General features: G+C 49.5%; 1 protein-coding gene across 1 annotated transcript in view; it reads left to right on the top strand.

The window, feature by feature from the left end:
* Positions 1-4891: 4891 nt before the first annotated feature.
* The window catches only part of LOC149346289 (calcium-activated chloride channel regulator 3A-1-like), a 297787-nt gene continuing 282698 nt past the window's right edge, over positions 4892-19980 (top strand). The window contains exon 1 of the mRNA XM_089541280.1: positions 4892-5047. Within this exon, the coding sequence (XP_089397406.1) occupies positions 4892-5047 (156 nt within the window). The remainder of the gene's footprint in view (positions 5048-19980) is intronic.

Raw genomic sequence — 19980 nt, 5'->3', positions numbered from 1 at the left:
GCAATCACTCCTTGAATTTTTAAACGTCCGCATTTCGGACCTGCTTGAGGCGTGCCCACACTCTGCATCTATTCACATTGTCTTTTATGATATCTTTCCAAACAATGCAAACTTTTCGCCTTTCCGTTTGCTCAACAGTTTATTCCAAGATTACCTGATGTCCTTTCCCTCTCATGTTCTCATTGAGATAGACGTTTCACGGCCTGTATACTAACACTTTGCTGTGCCCGGCAGCTCTCAAACACTTCGACTCTTTTTTCTAGGCTAGCGGTTTCCACTGTGCGTAGAATTCTTCGGACATCTACAACATGGTGTGGCCCTGCCCTTCCAACCCTGCTAGCCCCCCTCACCCCAACTGCACCCGGGAGGACTGGGAGGCGACCCTACTCGGTTGCTGTGGCCTACAGGCCCAAAAGGCCCTGGTTGAGCGCACGGGTCCCGTACTAGGGATTACACCTAGTGCTTGCGAGGGCCGTCCAACCATACGTCCCTGCACCAATAGAAGTATTTCATCATCATCATCGCCACCTTCACGCTGCGAAAAAAGACCGGTGTCGGTATTTCTTATCTTTTTCGACTGGCTATTCACTCTCCACCATTCCGACTTCACCCCGAGTTATTTGGCCCAATTTTTAGAAGTAGTCCTAAATTTGCGTAAGTTAAACAGCCCTTTTTCTTCCGCCATACTTCTGAGGGATTCATCATCCCTGTGTTCCTCTTTAACTACGTCTACGTAGTAGCAGGCAGACCACTTACTAAATTTTTGGTGCTACCCCAGGAGCATTCGTTAGTGCTGGTTCGAGTGCCTGAGCACAGAGGAATTCATTTTAATGAGGTTGCTGATACCTTGGCAAATGCACCTCTTTATGGCCTAGTCACGACTTTCCTACCACGTTGCGCACATCTTACAGCTGCAAGGTTCTTCAGGTATCTGTTATTCAAGGAATTTGCAGCCTCAGCACTTACCTCCTGCCCCTACTTCCAGTATCTTGGAAGTCGGCACAATTGTCGCGCAAGCTAGAGGTTTCTTTTACACATGTGCGTTGTCGCGTTCCTGAGTTAAGCTTGTACCTCCTTAGGTCTGGTCTGGTGGTCTCCCCATTGTGCCAGGTGTGCGCTGAACCATAAACGATAGATCATTTCTTGTTGACCTGCCGCTGCTTCTCTTCTTCGCGGAGGCACCTGCTAGACGACCCGTAACGACAGCTCTGTGTATGTTTGCCCTCTGGGGTTCTCTCTTTTCCATCTTTGGGACCAGCAACAGGAATGTGCTTCCGCCATTAAAAGTTTCTTTTGAGGCAACAAATGGCTCCCATGCTGAAATCCTTCTGAGTTCCATCTTCTGGCAACTCTTATTCGCATTTCATCTTCTAAATTTTCTAGATGTTACAAGTGTGGCCATATTCCCAATTCAGTCAGCAGTCGCACAGTTTTCGATCTGTTCTCAATTTAATTTGCCAGACCTGCATCCTTTCTTTCTTAAGTTTCTGAGCCCCTTTCAGCCGCCCTTTGTGGCTTAAGAGAACTTCTTGCTGGGCTAGTTGGTAATTAATTGTAAAAGTAAACGCGCCAAAAAACCACACACACACACACACACAAGACAAGAGAACGGGAGAGAGCGCCACTCACAACTAGTTTATTTTTCACACCACAGATACATATATACACAACGCCAGCGCCTGCGCAAAGAACAAAATTACGCATCAATGCGATAACGACTGCTCAAAAACTTTCTTTCCGCCTGATAGAGAGATATGGAAGTTTCGCTCACACACGCACTGCCTTTTTTTACAGATATAAAACGCTTCAATCAGTTCTCGGGCTTTAATGTTGCTGCTTCTGGCAAGAATCCGCACGGATGAAAAGCATGGCTCACAAGAGCATGAAGGGCAAGATCTTATATGCTTCGGCAAATTTGGGCCCTCTTTATTTTGTTCAACGTTTCGTTCTTGTTCCCTGATTAGCTCATTCACGCAGCGCCCTGTCTGTCCTATATAGGAACGACCGCACGAGAGGGGCATGTCGTAAACTACCCCTTCCGAACATTTCATGAAAGGTCGCCCATGCTTAATACCACAGCCTGAAGCCCCCCTGAAGCTCGGAAGTATTTGTCCTCGAATCGACAGAAGAAAAGAAGAAGAACAAGAAAGAGGCTGTGGTATTAAGCATGGGCGACCTTTCATGAAATGTTCCGAAGGGGTAGTTTACGACATTCCCCTCTCGTGCGGTCGTTCCTATATAGGACAGACAGGGCGCTGCGTGAATGAGCGAATCAGGGAACATGAACGAAACGTTGAACAAAATAAAGAGGGCCTAAATTTGCCGAAGCATATAAGATCTTCCCCTTCACGCTCTTGTGAGCCATGCTTTTCATCCGTGCGGATTCTTGCCAGAAGCAGCAACATTAAAGCCCGAGAACTGATTGAAGCGTTTTATATCTGTAAAAAAGGCAGTGCGTGTGTGAGCGAAACTTCCATATCTCTCTATCAGGCGGAAAGAATGTTTTTTGAGCAGTCGTTATCGCATTGATGCGTAATTTTGTTCTTTGCGCAGGCGCTGGCGTTGTGCATATATGTATCTGTGGTGTGAAAAATAAACTAGTTGTGAGTGGCGCTCTCTCCCGGTCTCTTGTCTTGTGTGTGTGTGTGGTTTTTTGGCGCCTTTACTTTTACTTTGTGGCTTCTTGGCCAACCGCCTGCACTCGGTACGCTCCATTATCCTCATGAGTCAGCAACAACAGAATCCGTCCTTTGGCACTAAATCCAATCTATTAAATATTAGCTGTAGTTTTAAAAAGTTTATCACTATAAACATGGCATAATCTGTGTGCACATCTTAAAATTGGAATCTGCAGCTTAGGTTCCAGACATGTCTTTTGGGACACCTTTACTTGGTCGTCAGCAGGAATAAATGATAAGCATTGGACTTGCACGTGTGTCTGGTGTTATCTGAAGTTCAAGCAGTTCTTTCAAACAGTTCAAACAAAAGCAGTTCAAACAAAAAATACCCTGTGTCGGGATTTCAATTGCAGTTCAGGTGGAAATAATGATTTCAGCGTTGTTTCTTACACGGATTGTACGGTGCACATCACCCGCGAAACCCTAGCGCCCATACAGTACATGAGAAAGAGCTCTTTTATTATGGTAGTTAAGAACCTCCTCTTGAAAAATCCTACCTATTCCTAGTGACCACATCGCGCGGCATGGGGTACGATAGAAGTAACGATTGTCGTCTATAAATGAGGGCAGTGGCAGGTAATAGTGCGCATGTTATTGTTTCATATATTTGCATTCTTACAGCCTGGGTATCTTATGTCACGAGATTATACACTGGATTACTTCAGCCTCGTTTCTTCACTTGCATATCGTGTGTCATTTAGCGGACTGAGATCGAGCTTGAGATTTAATTTTGACAGATTTAGCAGAAGTTAGGAGAGTGATGAGCTAGCTATAGAAGTGGCACACACAAACTATTGCACTTCGTCGTCAGTACGCCCAAACTGCGCATATGTATTTCTTCCTTAAGCTTTAGTTTACTTGTCGAACTATCATAGTTATGAATATTTGCGCCCGCATCTGTTTTACTGATCTTGATTGCAGGTGCCACCACAGTTATCAGCCATCTCGGTTCGGAGCGGTACGAAATTTATTTCACTCTCCACGGGAGCCGCAAGATCCAACTTCCAAATTTTGGGAGAACCAGACCCCGAGGTATAAATTTATGGGCTCTTGGTCCGCCCACGAGGGCCGCTATCACACTCAACCTACCGAACATTAAAAGTTTTTCACAACCGCCCTTCTACCTAGGGGGAAATTTCACAACTGGAGGGAGAAAAAATTATTGTTGATGACCTTCATTTCAGTGCTTTCCGAAAGACATTGAAGTTTAAGTTTCCGCTACGATAAACAAGTTATGAAGAAGGGAAATTGAATTTTAGATTTTTTCGTACTGGTTAGTCATTATTTCGTTTATTCTGCTTCTCATCTACTGCACTTACAAGCAAAAGCACATTTAATTCTATGATTTACGGTTCTAACAAAAAGTAGCCCATTAAAGATCCTGTATGATTTTTTAGAGGAGTACACATTGATTTACAGCGCCACTCACCGTTGGAAATCAATGGCCAAGGAATGATGTAATGCAAATACTGGATCCACCTTTTGGATACTGAGGCGACAGCAATCACCAGCCATCGATAACAGTGTCCACAGGCGTTTAATACACAAAATTCGCATTGTCTCCTGAAACCTGTCTATTTGCCTGCGAAATGTCTAGCGGCTGAAATTAAGGAAAAAACATTTCCATAGCTATCCGAAAATTGATAAAACGCAGGGTAGCATGCGGCAGCCTTTAATAAAGATGGCGGCAGCCCGTATTTTAAAGTGCGACTATCTGACGGCTTCTATTGAAAAAGTACATGCCTGTAATCTAATCTGAAAGGAACGTAAATCGCCGGTAAACAAAATTGCAACAGAATCACACGCTTATTTCATAGAGAGAAAAAGCAACGATAAATGAATAACGATCGATAAGTGCATGAATTTCGTGAGTGGCAAGAGCTCGGGCCTTCACACTTACGTCAGCAAAGTGTGTGATGCTCAGCTTTGTTGCAAGTGCTGCCTAGGAAGCGATGAGTGCAAATTGATGAAAATAAACTTCGATTCTCATGCAAGGGGAATACATTGAGGCGAAAGCTTATTCACAGTTTTTTCAGCATTGTGTTTCTTTAATCATGCTTGAAGAACGGAGCACAAGTAAACGCCATTTTGCCCACCTGTCTAAAACAAAACCAGAATTCAGGACTCCTTTTCTCTGTCCTAAAGGACAGCTTTGGCTATTACATCTTTATTAATTTCTTTTCACTGCCTCCCAGGCCTACAGCGACTTCAGAATGGGTGGGATGATCTGTCTTACGGCCTACCTGCTGCTTTTGGTAACGACTGCGGAATCAGTCCACATCGACAGAAAGGATGGAGGCTATAAGGAACTGCTGGTATCCATCAGCGAAAGAGTTAGTCCCGACGAGACTATCATTGACAACATTAAGGTAAGCAGCGTTTCCTTACTCTCCCTCCGTCCCCTGTCACTTTGGAGCGTTTGTCCACAGCGCATTGTTTTTGGCATACAGCTAAAGAGCGATAAGAATAAGTGCCAAGGGCCGCTGAAAGGCAGAACAAAAGGCAGAATGAACTGTCGGAGCGGCGTCGTGTGAAGGCGATGAAGTGGTTCTATAGAAGAACAATGTCCCTTCGCCTCTTCATTTTCTTTTCCTAGTTTACAATTTTTTCGTGGAGACACTGTTTCTTTTTTGGTAACAGCGGTGGAAGTGAACGATGTCGGACTTCCTGTGCAACACCATGAGTAAGCTGCTGCCACCCACAAAAAAGTTCTTGGTCTCCCGTGAGACGCAAGCACCCAGGCCCCCGTGCTGTATTGGGCTGCTAGTGATTCCTTCAGCTGATGACGGCTTCATCAGAGTCCGCAGAAAGAAGGCTAAACGAAGCCTGCGCATAGGAGAGGACTTCTCGTCGTCGAGTTCGTCCCCGACCACCACACAGCGAGGATCGTCGGCACCTACTGTCCTCTTTGTGCCAGAGAACCCCACTGACAATCTCAACGACATCAACAGGCAAGCCACGTCAACGTCAATGTTCCTAGAAACTCGATTCCCGGCAGCAGAACAGACGTAAGGATCAATCGTTATAGTAACACCGTCTCCACTTATGTCACAGAGCGGAACGCGCAAAATTGTTTGAGCATCTTCAAAACTTTTGGCGGCAACAGTGTTCGTTCCCATGTCTTTCGGGGCACCGGAATAAAGGCAGGCGTCATTTACGACGGCGATATGGCCATACGTGCCTCCGACCTGCCCATTGTGATCCGACCAGTGACCGACGGCGTACCAATAATGCAAGCTCAGCGCCATGGTAGGACAAAGTGCTTAAGTTTGACTCCAAGGGGACTGCATTCAAACTGACGTGAAGGCTGGGCATTTCCGGAACGTGGTCAGGATAGCCCCGCCGTGGTGGCTCAGTGGTTACGGCGCTCGACTGCTGACCCGAAAGACGGGGGTTCGATCCCGGCCGCGGCGGCTGAATTTCGATGAAGGCGAAATTCTAGGGGCCCGTGTACTGTGCGATGTCAGTGCACGTTAAAGAACCCCAGGTGGTCGAACTTTCCGGAGCCCTCCACTACGGCCTCCCTCATAGCCTTAGTCGTTTTGGGACGTTAAACCCCAATAAACGAAACCAAACCAGCCACTCCAATGCTTGAAATGCACCATCCCCGCATACGTGAGTAGTGTGCGCAAATCCTCCATCTGGCGCCCAAGGTCACACATCTGCGATGCTTGCCTGCCAACAGTGCAAAAGGGTGGCAAATGCCGCGGCGCTCATTCCCTGCCTCAAAGGATTGTCCTTGCCTGAAAAGGGAACGGGCAATACTTACTCAAATTACAAGTGAGAATTCCACGCCCACAGAGGCCGTCGTTAAGATCTGACGGCGTCGTTACGCTTGTCAAAGATCTTTTAGGAGTTTGTGATCGTTGGGAAGGCTGGTCCAGGATTTTCTTCAACTGAACCTCACCTCCGCATGCGACTCTAAACAACGAGAGTCATGTGAGTGGTGATGTAGGGACACTGGTTGCAGACGGGGCTGGGACATTCCTGCGGAGCTACACACGGCTGCAGATACCATGCAAGTATTATGCCCCCAAAAGACTCGAGCCTATCGCTATGAAGCACAAGGACGATCTCCGGTCCAAAGGCGGGGGCAGCATGTTACTTGGCCATCCGTCCCGAAGCACTGCACCCGCTCAAGTGATGGAACAGTCACAGCTCGCCCAGTGTGCTGAGGCTCCTGTTCGTCGGGCCCTAGCCCAGGCATCGGTGCAAGTCGACCCGGCGGGCCGGTGCCACTCCAAACATTGCAGGACTGGGAGACCTGACTACGCTCTGTGGACCCGGCAAGACAAAAGATGGTCGCCAGCCGCGCGGCTAGCATCATAGCGTCATAGACCTTTAGGCATGAACGTTTTAGTGTGGTGGGGTCGTGCGTCGACCCAGGGGCCTGGGAGGCCCGAATTACTCTGCACAAAAAAGTTTCTCTCTCTCTCGAACACGAGCACGTGAGTGCAATTCTGAAGACTTTCGTCAACACCATGCGTGTGCTGCTTTTCAGCGTTCACACCACAGCTGCACAAAATCACTGCAGGAGCGTTATATTGCCGCGAATCTTTGTAGTGTTTGATCATTCTTCAAATCTTCCGACACGCCGCTCTATCGCTTTAAGACTGAACTCCATGTACGCGAAAAAGTAAGCGACGCGACGAGGCGGCGCTGCGACGACAGCTGGCTGTCGCTCCGTTGCCCACCGGCCAAGCTCCATGCGTTCGGACAACGCGAGCGCGAAATGGAGACGACGGTCAGTGTTACTGGCATAATACACCGCAAAGCTGTTAGCGCCTATAACAAGACCGACATTATTTGCAAGGATTGAAATTTTGGACAAAAAATTCCAAATAAAATGTGTTTACAGCTTTGTCATTGCATGCCATTGTCACGGGCGCCGCCATGGTGCCTGAACGTGGGACGCACGCCTGTTTGAACCTCGCGCGCTTTCTGACGTCAAACGACGAACACACCTAAGTCTAGCGGCGCTGCAAACACATAAGCAATCTGGAAATGTGTGGTGTTTTATCGCTAAAATTTTGTGGTTGAGGCAAGTTCAGACAAAGCAAAAGCTTCGTGCGCATTTATTTTGCCATGAACGTGGGGCACAGCGTAGCGACAACGACGAATCGGTGGTGAAGCAAGAGGCCCGGCCAGACCCGGCAAGAGTCCCGGTAGTGACCTACGCTGCCGGATTAGCAGCTATTAGCTAATCGCGTTAGCGACTTCCGGGAGACGAGCGAAATTTTCTGTGAGTGCAGATCCGAGCGACACGACAAGCAAGACGACAAGCATTTCGCTTCGCGCGACGGCGTCGCTCGTCGCTTCCCGCTTTCGCGTTCGCGTTAGTTTTCGCGTAAGTACATGGAGTTGGGATGCAAGGCGCGCCTATATTTATCTCGATTGATCTCATCCAGGCAAAGCCGAGTCTACTTTGTTCCAGAATGGTGTAGTAGCTTTCCATGCTTTATCTCGCAAGTTCGCTATAAGCTTTAAGGCCGAACTCCATGTACGCGAAAACTCACGAGAACGCGGCAGCGGCAAGCGACGAGCGACGCCGTCGCGCGAAGCGAAATGCCCGTGTCTCTTGTCGTGTCGCTGGAATCTGCACTCATAGAAAATTTCGCTCGTCGCCCGGAGGTTGCTAACGCGATTAGCCAATAGCAGCTAATCGGGCAGAGTACTTCACTACCGGGCCTCTTGCCGGCTCTGGCTCTGGCCTCTTGCCGGCTCACGGCAAACTAAATGCGCACGAAGCTTTCGCTTTGTCTGAACTTGCCTCAACCACAAAATTTTAGCGATAAAACACCCCAGATTTTCAGATTGCTTCTGTGTTTACAGTTCTGCTAGGCTTAGCGAGTATGCGTCGTTTGAGGTCAGAAAGCGCACGAGTTTCAATCAGTTGTGCGCCCCACGTTCAGGCAATGACATGCAATGATAAAGCTGTAAACACATTTTATTTGGAATTTTTTTGCCTAGAAATTCAATCCTTGCAAATAATGTGATTCTTGTTATAGGCGCAAACAGCTTTGCGGTGTATTATGCCGGAAACACTGATCGCCGTCTCCATTTCGCGTTCGCGTTGTCGCAGCGCATGGAGCTTGGCCGGTGGGCGACGGAGCGACAGCCAGCCGTCGTCGCCGCGCCGCCTCGTCGCGTCGCTTACTTTGTCGCGTACATGGAGCTCATTCTTTAAAAAGATCACCGCCGAGAGCATTCTGTTCGACGTCCGCCGAGCTCGCCTGTTGCTACGCCGCCGCCTAGTCATTCACTTCTTTGCGGGCGCAAGTCAGCCCAAGTAAGAGTTCAATTTAGAACCCATTCTCGCTGTTTTCCTGCTTGCCGGGCTGCAGTCATCACTACGTGACATCTGGTGGAGGCGCTAACGGATGTTCTTGTATCCCTCACCCCGTGGGAGCCGTCAAAGCAGCCCGGGCCGTCTGGAAGATCTCGACAATGCCGCAGCAGCCGTCCAAACGGAAGACGTAGTGCGAAGCAGCCGGCTGTGTCTGGAGGCGATCGCCTGAATACGGGCTACTACCAGACCAGATGCGAGTAAAGGACTCTTCAACGGCGACGTAAGCCATGGCTATGACACCAGCCCCCATTATTTTGCACCAGCCCCGACTACTGCCCACGTTCAACTCTTCACCGGGCGCGGATCGTGAGAAATGGCTGGAACAGTTTGAGCATGTTGCCGTGTCAACAGTTCGGACGACCTTACTAAAGTGACTAAAGTAAGCCATGTTTCCTTCGCCTTTGAAGGACCAGCGAGAATTTGGTTCGAAAACCTCGAAAATTCTCTAGTGACGTGGCAATCATTCAAGCGGGAGTTCCTGAAGGCATTCACAAGCTTCATCAGAAAAGAAAGATCTCAGCTGATTCTACAGTCACGCATCCAGTACCCGAACGAGGCACTGACCGCATACGTAGAAGAAATGAAGCGCTTTTTTCGACGAGTCGATCCTGACATGACAGAAGATAAGAAGATGGAGCTTCTGATGTGTGGTGGTAAAGAGGCACTTTTCGTTAGTTTGACCCGCAATCCACCCAAGACCGTTGCTGACTTCACCAGCGAAGCAGCCACCATTGAGAAAACATTGAAAACACGAGCCCGCCATTTCCGTCGACAGTTCTACGTGACCTCACCAACTTTCTCGGATGGCGCAGCATTCGCAGGCAACCTGCTGGATGTCCTCCGCGAAATTGTACGGGAAGAGTTGCGTCGCCTATTACCACGTTCAAACCAGGCTCAGGTTGCGGCCCTTGAAGAAATCGCACGCGAAGAAGTGCAACATGCGCTTGGCACCCCGCCATCTTCACCTCCAGCTCAAGCTCCAGCCTTAACCTACGCCGCTGCAGTACGCAGACCTCAGCCCTAACAAGAGAGCCGAAGTCCGCCTCTTCAACGTGAACCAGCTGTTCCCGAACGCCGCCCCCCTGCCCTCGCCCGCCCAGCTTACGAACGACGCCCAAGCCCCAGGAAGTGCGGCGCCTGAGAACTTCCGCCAACCTCCCGCTGTGCTTGCATTGCGGTAAAGCCGGTCATATTTTTCGTTACTGCTCGTGCCGCCGTATCGGTCTTCGGGGCATTGCCTTTGACGCGCCACGTCCAAGCTTAGGCCAAAGTCCGCAAGAAATCGACGAGCACCACGTCGAGAGGAGTATGCGCCGAACCGCCTTTCGCGCTCACCATCGCCGTCAGTCTCGCATTTCGCGCTTTCACGCCGCAGCTACGCAGCCGCGGTACGAGGAAGGTCTCCCAGCCCTCCTAGGGGAAACTAAACACAGCAACCTCTGGAGGTAGGTTGTTCACGAGCGAAACGCTGAAGATCCTCCAACGACCATATGGCATGAAGAGGCTGGCGCCGACACGCCGACTCCGCATGCAACGGCAACCACGACAACGCGAACCGTCATCAAAACTACGCCGCCAACCAGAAAATCTTCGACGACACGCCCTACTCACGATTCACATACAAGATGAAGCTGTTACTCGAGGCCGAGGACCCCGTGCAACGCAAGTGCCAGGACATCCGATTTAGAACTGGGTATCGATGGCCGGAAAGTTACCGCTCTAATCGACACAGGAGCCGATTACTCGGAGATGAGCGGCACATTCGCTGCGCATCTGAGGAACGTCACGACTGCTTGGGACGGCCCACAAGTTCGCACCGTAGGGGGCCACCTCATTACGCCATCCGGACGATGCACAGCGCGAGTGACTCTCAAGGTACATACCTATCCCGCGGCATTAGTAGTGCGGCGGCAATGTTCCCGCTAAGTGATCATAGGCATCGATTTTCTCAATGAGCATCAGGCGATCATCGACCTGAGATCCAAGCTCATCACGCTTCCCACGTACGAGGCCATCCCTTCTATGATAACTGAGGAACATCACGTTGCCTTGAGTGTACTGGAGGAACAAGTGAGTGTCCCACCCTGCTCAAGCGTCATCCTCACCGTAGGTGCCACGGAAGTCGATAACACTGAAACCATCATCGAGGGGACATGCAGTTCTTAATAGGCCGATGAATCGGCATCGCAAAAGGAATTGCACATTTCCGCAATAGCCAGCTGAGGTACTTCTGACTAACTTCAACGAAGAATACTGGCACGTTAACAGGAGCACGACGATTGCTTTCTTCGACGTAATGTGCCCCTTACGAGACTTCTGTGCCATCTTCTACCCATCAGTAGAAGATTCACCTGACCAAGAGAACTCGCCCCCTTTCGACATCAGCCCAGCCTTGCCCCGGAATATGCAAGACCAGACCAGGAATCTGCTTCGAAGCTACTGCGAGTGCTTTTCGTCATCGACGAAGGTCCTACAAACGCCAATTGCCAAGCATCGCATTATAAATGACCAGCACTCGCGTCCTCTTCGCCAAAACCCATACCGAGTGTCGCCGCGAGAACAAGCCATCCGGGACCAAGTTGAAGAAATGCTTCGCGACGACGTCATCCATGCTTCAAAGCGCCCCTGGGCGACACCGGTTGTTCTAGGGACAAAGAAAGACGGCGCACGTCGATTCTGCGCTGATTACCGCCGCTTGAACACGACAAAGAAAGACGTCCATCCCCTCCCCTACATCGACGACACATTGGACCGGCTCTGCAGCGTAAGTATTTCTCATCGATGGCCTTCAAGAGCGGCTACTGGCAAATTGAGGTCTATGAAAGAGATCGCGAGAAGACGGCATTCATCACACCAGATGGCCTCCTTAAGTTCGAGGGGATGCCGTTTGGTGTCTGGTCCGCAACAGCGACATTTCAGCTAGTAATGGTTACAGTGCTTGCTTGGCCGGGTCCTGAGAACGCAGTAGGACCTCCCAAGCCTCCCAAGTGGTAAGGTGCTCCAGGTCCCGTGGGGGAGGATCCGCCGGGCAGAGGAAAAAGATATGGTCGAGAGTGGCTTTGGGGTGGAGGCGGAAGGTGCAGGAGGGGTTTTTGTGGACTTGGTGATAGCGCGAGCGTATATAAGCGGAGGGTAAAGTGCGTGCTTGGAGCCGCCTCCAAGGTGTCTGATGATAATTGTCGAGGAATGGATGGGGTGGAGGGTAGACCCGACGCTCGGCTTTGCAGGCCTGCGTCATTTCACTGAATGAGTGCATGCGCTCCCACGAGAACTCCACATCAGTGGCCGCCGGTGCCTGGTTGAGAGAACCTCGGGCTAAAGCGTTGGCGGCCTCGTTCCCGGGATTCCCGGAGTGGGCAGGCACCCATATCAGCTCCATGGCGTGGAGCGGAATGCAGGGACATGAACTCTCCCGCGACTAAAATTTAGTATGGCAGGTTTAGAGTCGGATAGGTTTGGTTTGGTTTATGGGGTTTAACGTCCCAAAGCGACTAAGGCTATGAGAGACGCCGTAGTGGAGGGCTCCAGAAATTTCGACCGCCTGGGGTTCTTTAACGTGCACTGACATCGCACAGTACACGGGCCTCTAGAATTTCTCCTCCAAAGAAATTCAACCGCCGCGGCCGGGATCGAACCCGCCGCGGCGGTTGAATTTCTTTGGAGGAGGAATTCTAGAGGCCATCGTATATCGGTCCTCTGTGCGTGTGATGGCTAGGGCAATGGCGGCCTCTTCGGCCTCCTCCGAAAGGGCGGTGGGGAATATGTGAAGGGTGGCAATCGAAGGGAGGGAGGGGTTTGTGATGGCTACAACCGCATCCTCACCCGTGCATGCGGCGTCCACCCAAACGACATATGGCTTCGAACAGTACTAGGCGCAGTAAAATCATCCAGCCTAACCTTAGGAGCAGAGAAGTGCCACTTTGCTTATGAAAAGCTGCTTTTTCTAGGCCACATCGTCAGCAGGGAGGGAGTACGTCCAGACCCGCAGAAAACAGCTCTTATCGCAATGTTTCCACCGTCGGCGTTAAGAAAGCTGTGCTGCAGATTCCTCGGTCTGTGCGCTTATTACCGATGATTTGTCAAGAACGTTTCGCGCATCGCTGAGCCACTGACCCACCTGACGAAGGCAGACGTGCCATTTGAATGGGAAGCGCCGCAAGTAGTAGCCTTCAAGAAACTTCAGCGTCGTTTAGAGTCCCCACCGATCCTCGCGCACTTTGATGAAAACGCCGATGTTGCAATTCATACCGACGAAAATAGCGTGGGCCTAGGCGCTGTCCTCGTTCAGAAAACTGACGGACTGGAGGAGGTAATCGCATACGCTAGCCGTGCGCTGTACAAGTCCCACGCTAATTATTCGGGAACTGAGGAGTACCTTGACATCATCTGGCCGACATCGAAATTGCGCCCCTACCTGTACGGACAATCGTTTCAGGTGGTCAGCGATCACCACGCACTGTGCTGGCTTGCCAGTTTGAAGAACTCATCCGACTGCCTCCATCGATGGAGCCTGTGCCTCCAGGAGTTTTACGTCACCATCATCTACAAGTCCGGGCGCAAGCACTCTGACGCCGACTGCCTGTCACGAGCCCCTGTAGATGCACAGCCGCCGGACGACGATGAGGACGCCTTCCTGGGACCCATCAGCTCCAGCTCTTCTTGCACAGCAGCAACGCTCGGACTCTGACCTAAAACACCTCATCGATTACTTGAAAGACAAGGTTTCTTCAACCTCTCCCCCCTACCCCCCTCGTTCAGGCGACGATTGTTTTCGTTCTGTGTACGGAATGATGTCCTTGTGAAGAAGAACTTGAGATAACAAAGCAGTCTACCTCCTTGTTGTACCTGCGAGTCTGCGTGAAGAAATCCTTCAGGGTTCACACGATGAGCCAACAGCTGGACATTTAGGGTTTTCTAGCACCCTCCGCCGCATTCAAGACAAGTATTACTGGCCCCGACTGCCTGCCGATGCCGCACATTATGTGAAAACCTGCCGAGAATTTCAGCGACGAAAGACCCTTCCAATCCGACCAGCAGGATTTCTGAAACCCATTGAAACCCCCTCAAGCCCCTTTCAGCAGATCGGTGTGGACTTGCTTGGCCCTTTCCCGATGTCAGCGTCTGGAAATAAGTGGATCATTATAGCGACCGACCAGGTGGCGCGCCACGCCGAGGAAAAGCACTACTGAACAGGAAAGCAGCATAAAGTCGCCAAGTTTTTCGTGAACTGCATTCTTCTGCGACACGGCATCCCCGATGTGCTCATCACGGACAGAGGAACAGCATTCATGGCGGAACTGACCGAAGCCATCCTGCGTTACAGCCAAACCAGACATCGGATGACAACTAAATGTCATCCGCAGACCAATGGACTGACCGAGCGCCTGAACAAAACCATCGCCGATATGCTCGTCATGTATGTCGATGCCGAACACAAGATCTGGGACGTCATCTTGCTTTATATCGTATTCGCATACAACACCGCAGTGCAGGAGACCACCCAGATGGTGCCTTTTATGCCCGTTAATGGCAGGGAGGCCAAGGCCACGCTAGACGCCATGCTGCCCAACGTTACCGAAGAAGATAACGTCGACGTCGCCGCCTACCTTCAACACGCAGAATAAGCCCGAAGACTTGCCCGATTAAGGATCAAAAACCAGCAGAGGACCGACGCCAGACGCTACAACCGACGAAGACCGAACGCGGAATAAAAGCCGGGAGACCGAGTCAGGGTTTGGAAGCCCATTCGCCGCCGTGGATTGAGTGAAAAGATTTTGCGTCGCTATTTCGGCCATACAAGGTTCTTCGTAGGCTAGGTGAACTGGGCTATGAAGTCGCCCCTGACCAAATGACTCTATCCCATCGATGGCGCGTACGGCCAGAAGTTGTCCATGTCGTCCGTCTAAAGCCATATTATGCGCGCGAATGGACGCTGTGCTTCCACAGTCAAGGTATCTTGTCTCCGAAATCCGTTTTAATCGTTAGTAGTCGCCATATGTTCTTATGTTCCTAAGTCGCCTTATTTTATTCGCGCACGTGTTTTCAAGTGTGTTTGTCTTGAGCCTGTAGACATCTTCGCATTTGGTGGATGCAATAATCGAGTGTTGCTAAGATGGTTAAGCTACTGAAGGTTAGTTGTACGGAGTGTGAGGCGTCGGTGAATTTAAAAGAAACGCGGTTCGATTCGGTGGAGGAGGCCGAAGGCGCAGATTTTATGTGCAAATTCTGCGTAGTAGGTGCACGCCTGGACAGGGCTGAACAGGCGAACGGCGAACTAGTGCTAAGGATGGATGCTCTAGAAACAGAGTTACAGATAGAGAGGTAAGAGAAGCGCAAGCTTCAAGAACAGCTTTGTCAGTTGGAGTCAAAAACGGCTGACACCGCCATTGGAAGCCACAATGGCGGGCATTCCAGCGCCAGCCACGTGGATGGGGCTTGCAGCGGCATGGACAGCGAGAAGCCAGTAGGTCAGACATGTTCAGGCAGGAACAGCTACGCACAGGTGGCAGCTGGGAAGTCGAGAGGCGATACTGAGAAGGGGAACGGGCTAATTCCAGGAAATGAGGTCACAGTCGCTGATCAGAGGCAGCAAGATCCGGAAGTTAGGAGGGAGGGGCAGCATAGGCTAGTGCTTATCGCTGGTGACTCAAACATGAGGCGCTGCAAAAGAGCTATTCTGGACCGGGTGAAGGTTGATAGGCGGGTAGCAGTCGGGGTGTTTCCAGGAAGGACAATGGACGATGTTCTGAGAGCGACTAAAAGTGAACTTTCCGAGAAGGCTACAAGGCGTAACATGGTAGTGGTAGCGGCGGGGCTAAATGATGTCCTGAATGGTAACGCCGCACAAGTAGGGAAAAGATTAGCTGAGGGAGTTGACGGTATAAGGGCGATAGCACAGCAAGCGCAGATCGTGGTGTGTACAGTGCCGGAGGTACAAGGAAGGAATGTAGAGGTTGCTAACGACGTTGTGAATCTTAATGGAGAGATAAGGCAGTTAAGCCTCGAGAAACGCTTTGAGGTTGTAGACATAAACAAGGAAGTGCACAGAGCAGGTTTGGGCAGACTTTGGACGAGATGGCATCCATTTCAGTGGAAGGGTAGCAGACAAGATAGGCTGGCGCCTGGGAGGCCGAGCGGTAGCTTTTTTACGGGGTCCACGGTGGCTCAGGGCGTAGGGGTAGGTAAAAGCGATGTAGTGAATGTAACAATGGCGGTGAGCCCAACAAAATGGCCACTAGGAGGCCCAGAAAGGAAACTACGAAAAAGAAATTTAATGCCAGGATCAGTTACATAAACATGCAAGGGGGCAGAAAGAGAGCGAAATGGCTAGAAATAGAACAGGAGTTAAAAGACGAAGTAGTAGGTGTGTACGCTCTATGCGAGACACATCTGAGGGATCTAGAAGATCCACTATTCATCAATGGCTATGTCTGGGAAGGGTGCAACAGAACAACAACGGAGAAGAAGGGAGGAAGAGTAGGTATGCTGATTCATCAAGGAACAAATTGGCAAAGAATAAAACCAACTTGCAAGGAACATGTCTGGGTACCAGGTACAATTTGCTCGCAAAAGGACATGACTAGGGGTAGTTTATTTAGGGACCGGGGACAAATGGAGCCAAACAACAAGGATCTAGTTTAGTGTCTCAATGACGATATAAAGCAGATTGGAGACCGTGTCGATATTGTTTTGCTTGGAGACATGTACGGCCACATCGAGGATCTGGATGGATACACAGATTGTAACGGGAAGTTAATAGACTTGTGTGAGCGGCACAACCTAGTTATTGTCAACAGAGAAACTAAATGTGAGGGACAAATCACGTGGGAATCCCGTAACAGGCAAACAACCATTGACTACTGTCGCATGTCGCAGGGCATCTATAGCAAGCTCGCAATAATGGAAATAGACGAAGATGGGAAGTACAGCCTAGGAAGTGATCATAAACGTATTAGTCTACAGTTGGGAGCCCAAGTCAAAAGAGAAATGCAGCGAAGTCAAAAAGACAACGCAAAATTAAACGATGAAGAAATAGCCCTAATATCAGCCGAAATAGAAGAAGTAATCGAGAAACGCCCCATGGAAAAGTGGGATTATAATAAGTTAGAAGGGCTCATCGCTACAAAAATGAAACAAGTGAAAGGAGTAAACCGCTGGAGAGGAAAGAGGAAGCCACGAAGCTGGTGGAACATGGAAATTAAGGAGGTCATCGAACAACGACGGGTGGCTTCAAGGGAACACAGAGAAGCAAAGAAGGCGCAGTTATGTGAAGAGGAAATAGGCGAAAAATGGGAATCTTATCGACGAAAGAAAAAGCAAGTTCAGGTCCTAGTCCAGGCTAAAATGAAGCAGTCCTCTGATAAATGGCTGGTTGAAGTTCGCGAGGCAAATAAAGGGGGGCCAGAAAATTCGGGAACCATATAAGCTGGTTGGGAAAAACAAATCAAAGAACGCAGGAACAGATTATAGATGCTGAGGGAAAATGTTTAGAGGGAGACGATGCTGTGAACTACATTACGTCATTTATAGCTGCCTCTTTTAGCAACGACAATGGGGTAATCTCCCCAAGTGAGGCCGCAACACAGAACAGCACAATAGAGAACAGCTTAGAACTGGCTAGTCTTAACTGGGAAAAGGCGGAAGCGAATATTCCTAAAACCACATCCGCAGGGATAGACAAAATTGCAATTAAGCTGATTAATGAACTTGGCCCAAGAAGCAAGGAAGCGCTGATAAAAGCATTGGAGACAGTCATAAAAAATCAGCAAATTCCGCAAAGCTGGAGACAGACTAAAATGAATTTGATTCATAAAGCGAAAGGAGATAAGATGAACATCAAATCCTTCCGTCCGATTACCATAACGTCTGTTATGTACAGGCTGGCAATGCAGGCGATGAAATTAAAAATGCAGTCATGGGTAGAAGGTAATCGGATACTCGGAGAACTTCAGAATGGGTTCAGAATGGGTAGGCGTTTAGATGATAGCCTGTTCGTGCTTACCCAATGCATGGAAATAGCTAAGGCGGAAAACAGACCTTTGTTAGCCTTTCTGGACATAAGCGGTGCGTTCGATAACGTGAATAGGGAACTCCTGTGGAGAATGTTGAAAAATTTAGGTATCGGTCATGAGGTACTTGATTTTCTACAGGAAATGTACCGAGATAATGAAGTTCAAATTACATGGGAAAGGAAAAAAGTACCACAACTGTGGGGGAGCAGAAAGAATTAAGGCAAGGTTGTCCTCTATCACCGCTGCTGTTCATGCTTTACGTGATAAATATGGAAAGAAGGCTAGAAGAAAGTAATCTAGGTTATAATCTGTCGTACAGATTAGGCGGAAATGTAGTTGAGCAGCGACTCCCGGGTCTAATGTATGCGAACGATATTGTACTGTTAGCAGATAGCCAGGAAGATTTACAAACTTTGGTTAATTGAAGTGGAGACGAAGGAGATGCTCTAGGATTCAGTTTTAGCGCAAGTAAACCAGATGTGATGATTTTTAACGATACAACTGACCAGGTACTTACAATACAAGGCCACGAAATACCAAAAGTGGCCGAATACAAATACCTCGGGATATGGCTAAACGAAAGGCAGATATACACGGAAAAGCACGAACAGGCTCTTAGGGCAAAAGGACGATGAGACGCCTGGATAATGAAACATAGGGCATTATGGGTGTACAACAAATATGAAGTACTAAGAGGTATTTGGAAAGGAATAATGGTGCCAAGACTTACTTTCGGCAATGCGGTTCTGTGCTTAAGGGCAGAAGTTCAGTCGAGATTAGACGTAAATCAGAGAGCTGTTGGAAGATTAGCACTAGGTGCCCAAAGCAAAACTACAAACGAGGCAGTACAAGGGGATATGGGCTGGGCATCGTTCGAAGCACGGGAAGCTAAGAGTAAAGTACTATATGAAGAACGCCTGAGGAAATTGGACGATAACAGGTGGGCAGCAAAAGTATTTAAATATTTATACAGAAAGAGCGTTGACTCACAGTGGCGGAAGAGAACTGGAAAACTAACCAGTAAGTATGCCGCTCATGAGGACGGAGAAAGAGCATTAAACGACAGGTTAAAAACGCGGAAGTTAAACATTGGATGAATTCAATGGAAAAGAAACATAGTGTAGAACTGTGTCGATACTAGAAAAGGGAGATCAGGAAAGAATTTTTCTATGATAACTCAAGAGGCAGTGCCCTACTTTTTGCAGCTAGGTCAGGGTGTCTTAGAACACGCAGCTACAAAAAGAAATTTAACGAAAAAGATGACACATGTGCAGTGTATGGTAGATCTGTGGAAACAGTTGAACACCTCATAATCAATTGTGATGATATCCATCCGGATGTCGATGCAGGCGCAGTCACTCTTCTTGAGGCCCTAGGGTTTAAAGATAACAATGGTCATGTAAATAAATCTGCAGTGGAAGTTAGCAAAAAGCGATTGGAGGATTGGTGGCTGAAAAGCAGAGAAGTGGCGTAATGTTGGAATTCTAGGAAACCGTAGGTAAAGAAGATGGCGATTCTTAATGAGAATTGCCAACACAGTAAACAAAAAAATAATGAAAGGCTGAGCATGGTGGAAATTGCCACTACCATGTTTCAAAGGAGGCGCTCCTATCCGTCCGTCCGTCCGTCAGTCTGTCCGTCCGTCCGTCCGTCAGTCCGTCCGTCCGTCCGTCCGTCCGTCCATCAGTCCGTCCGTCCGTCCGTCCGTCAGTCCGTCAGTCCATCCGTCCGTCCGTCCGTCAGTCCGTCAGTCCGTCCGCTAGTCCGTCCGTCCGTCCGTCCGTCACTCCGTCCGTCCGTCACTCCGTCAGTCCGTCAGTCCGTCAGTCCGTCCGTCCGTCCGTCAGTCAGTCCGTCAGTCAGTCAGTCCGTCAGTCCGTCAGTCCATCAGTCCATCAGTCAGGCAGTCAGGCAGTCCGTCAGTCAGTCCGTCAGTCAGTCC

Source organism: Amblyomma mixtum, chromosome 4 (genome assembly GCF_055824585.1).
Source record: "Amblyomma mixtum isolate Tamu chromosome 4, ASM5582458v1, whole genome shotgun sequence".
NCBI classification, from domain to species: Eukaryota; Metazoa; Arthropoda; class Arachnida; order Ixodida; family Ixodidae; genus Amblyomma; species Amblyomma mixtum.
Note: the sequence above shows the minus strand (reverse complement) of the source record. Positions and strands in the feature narration are given on the sequence as shown.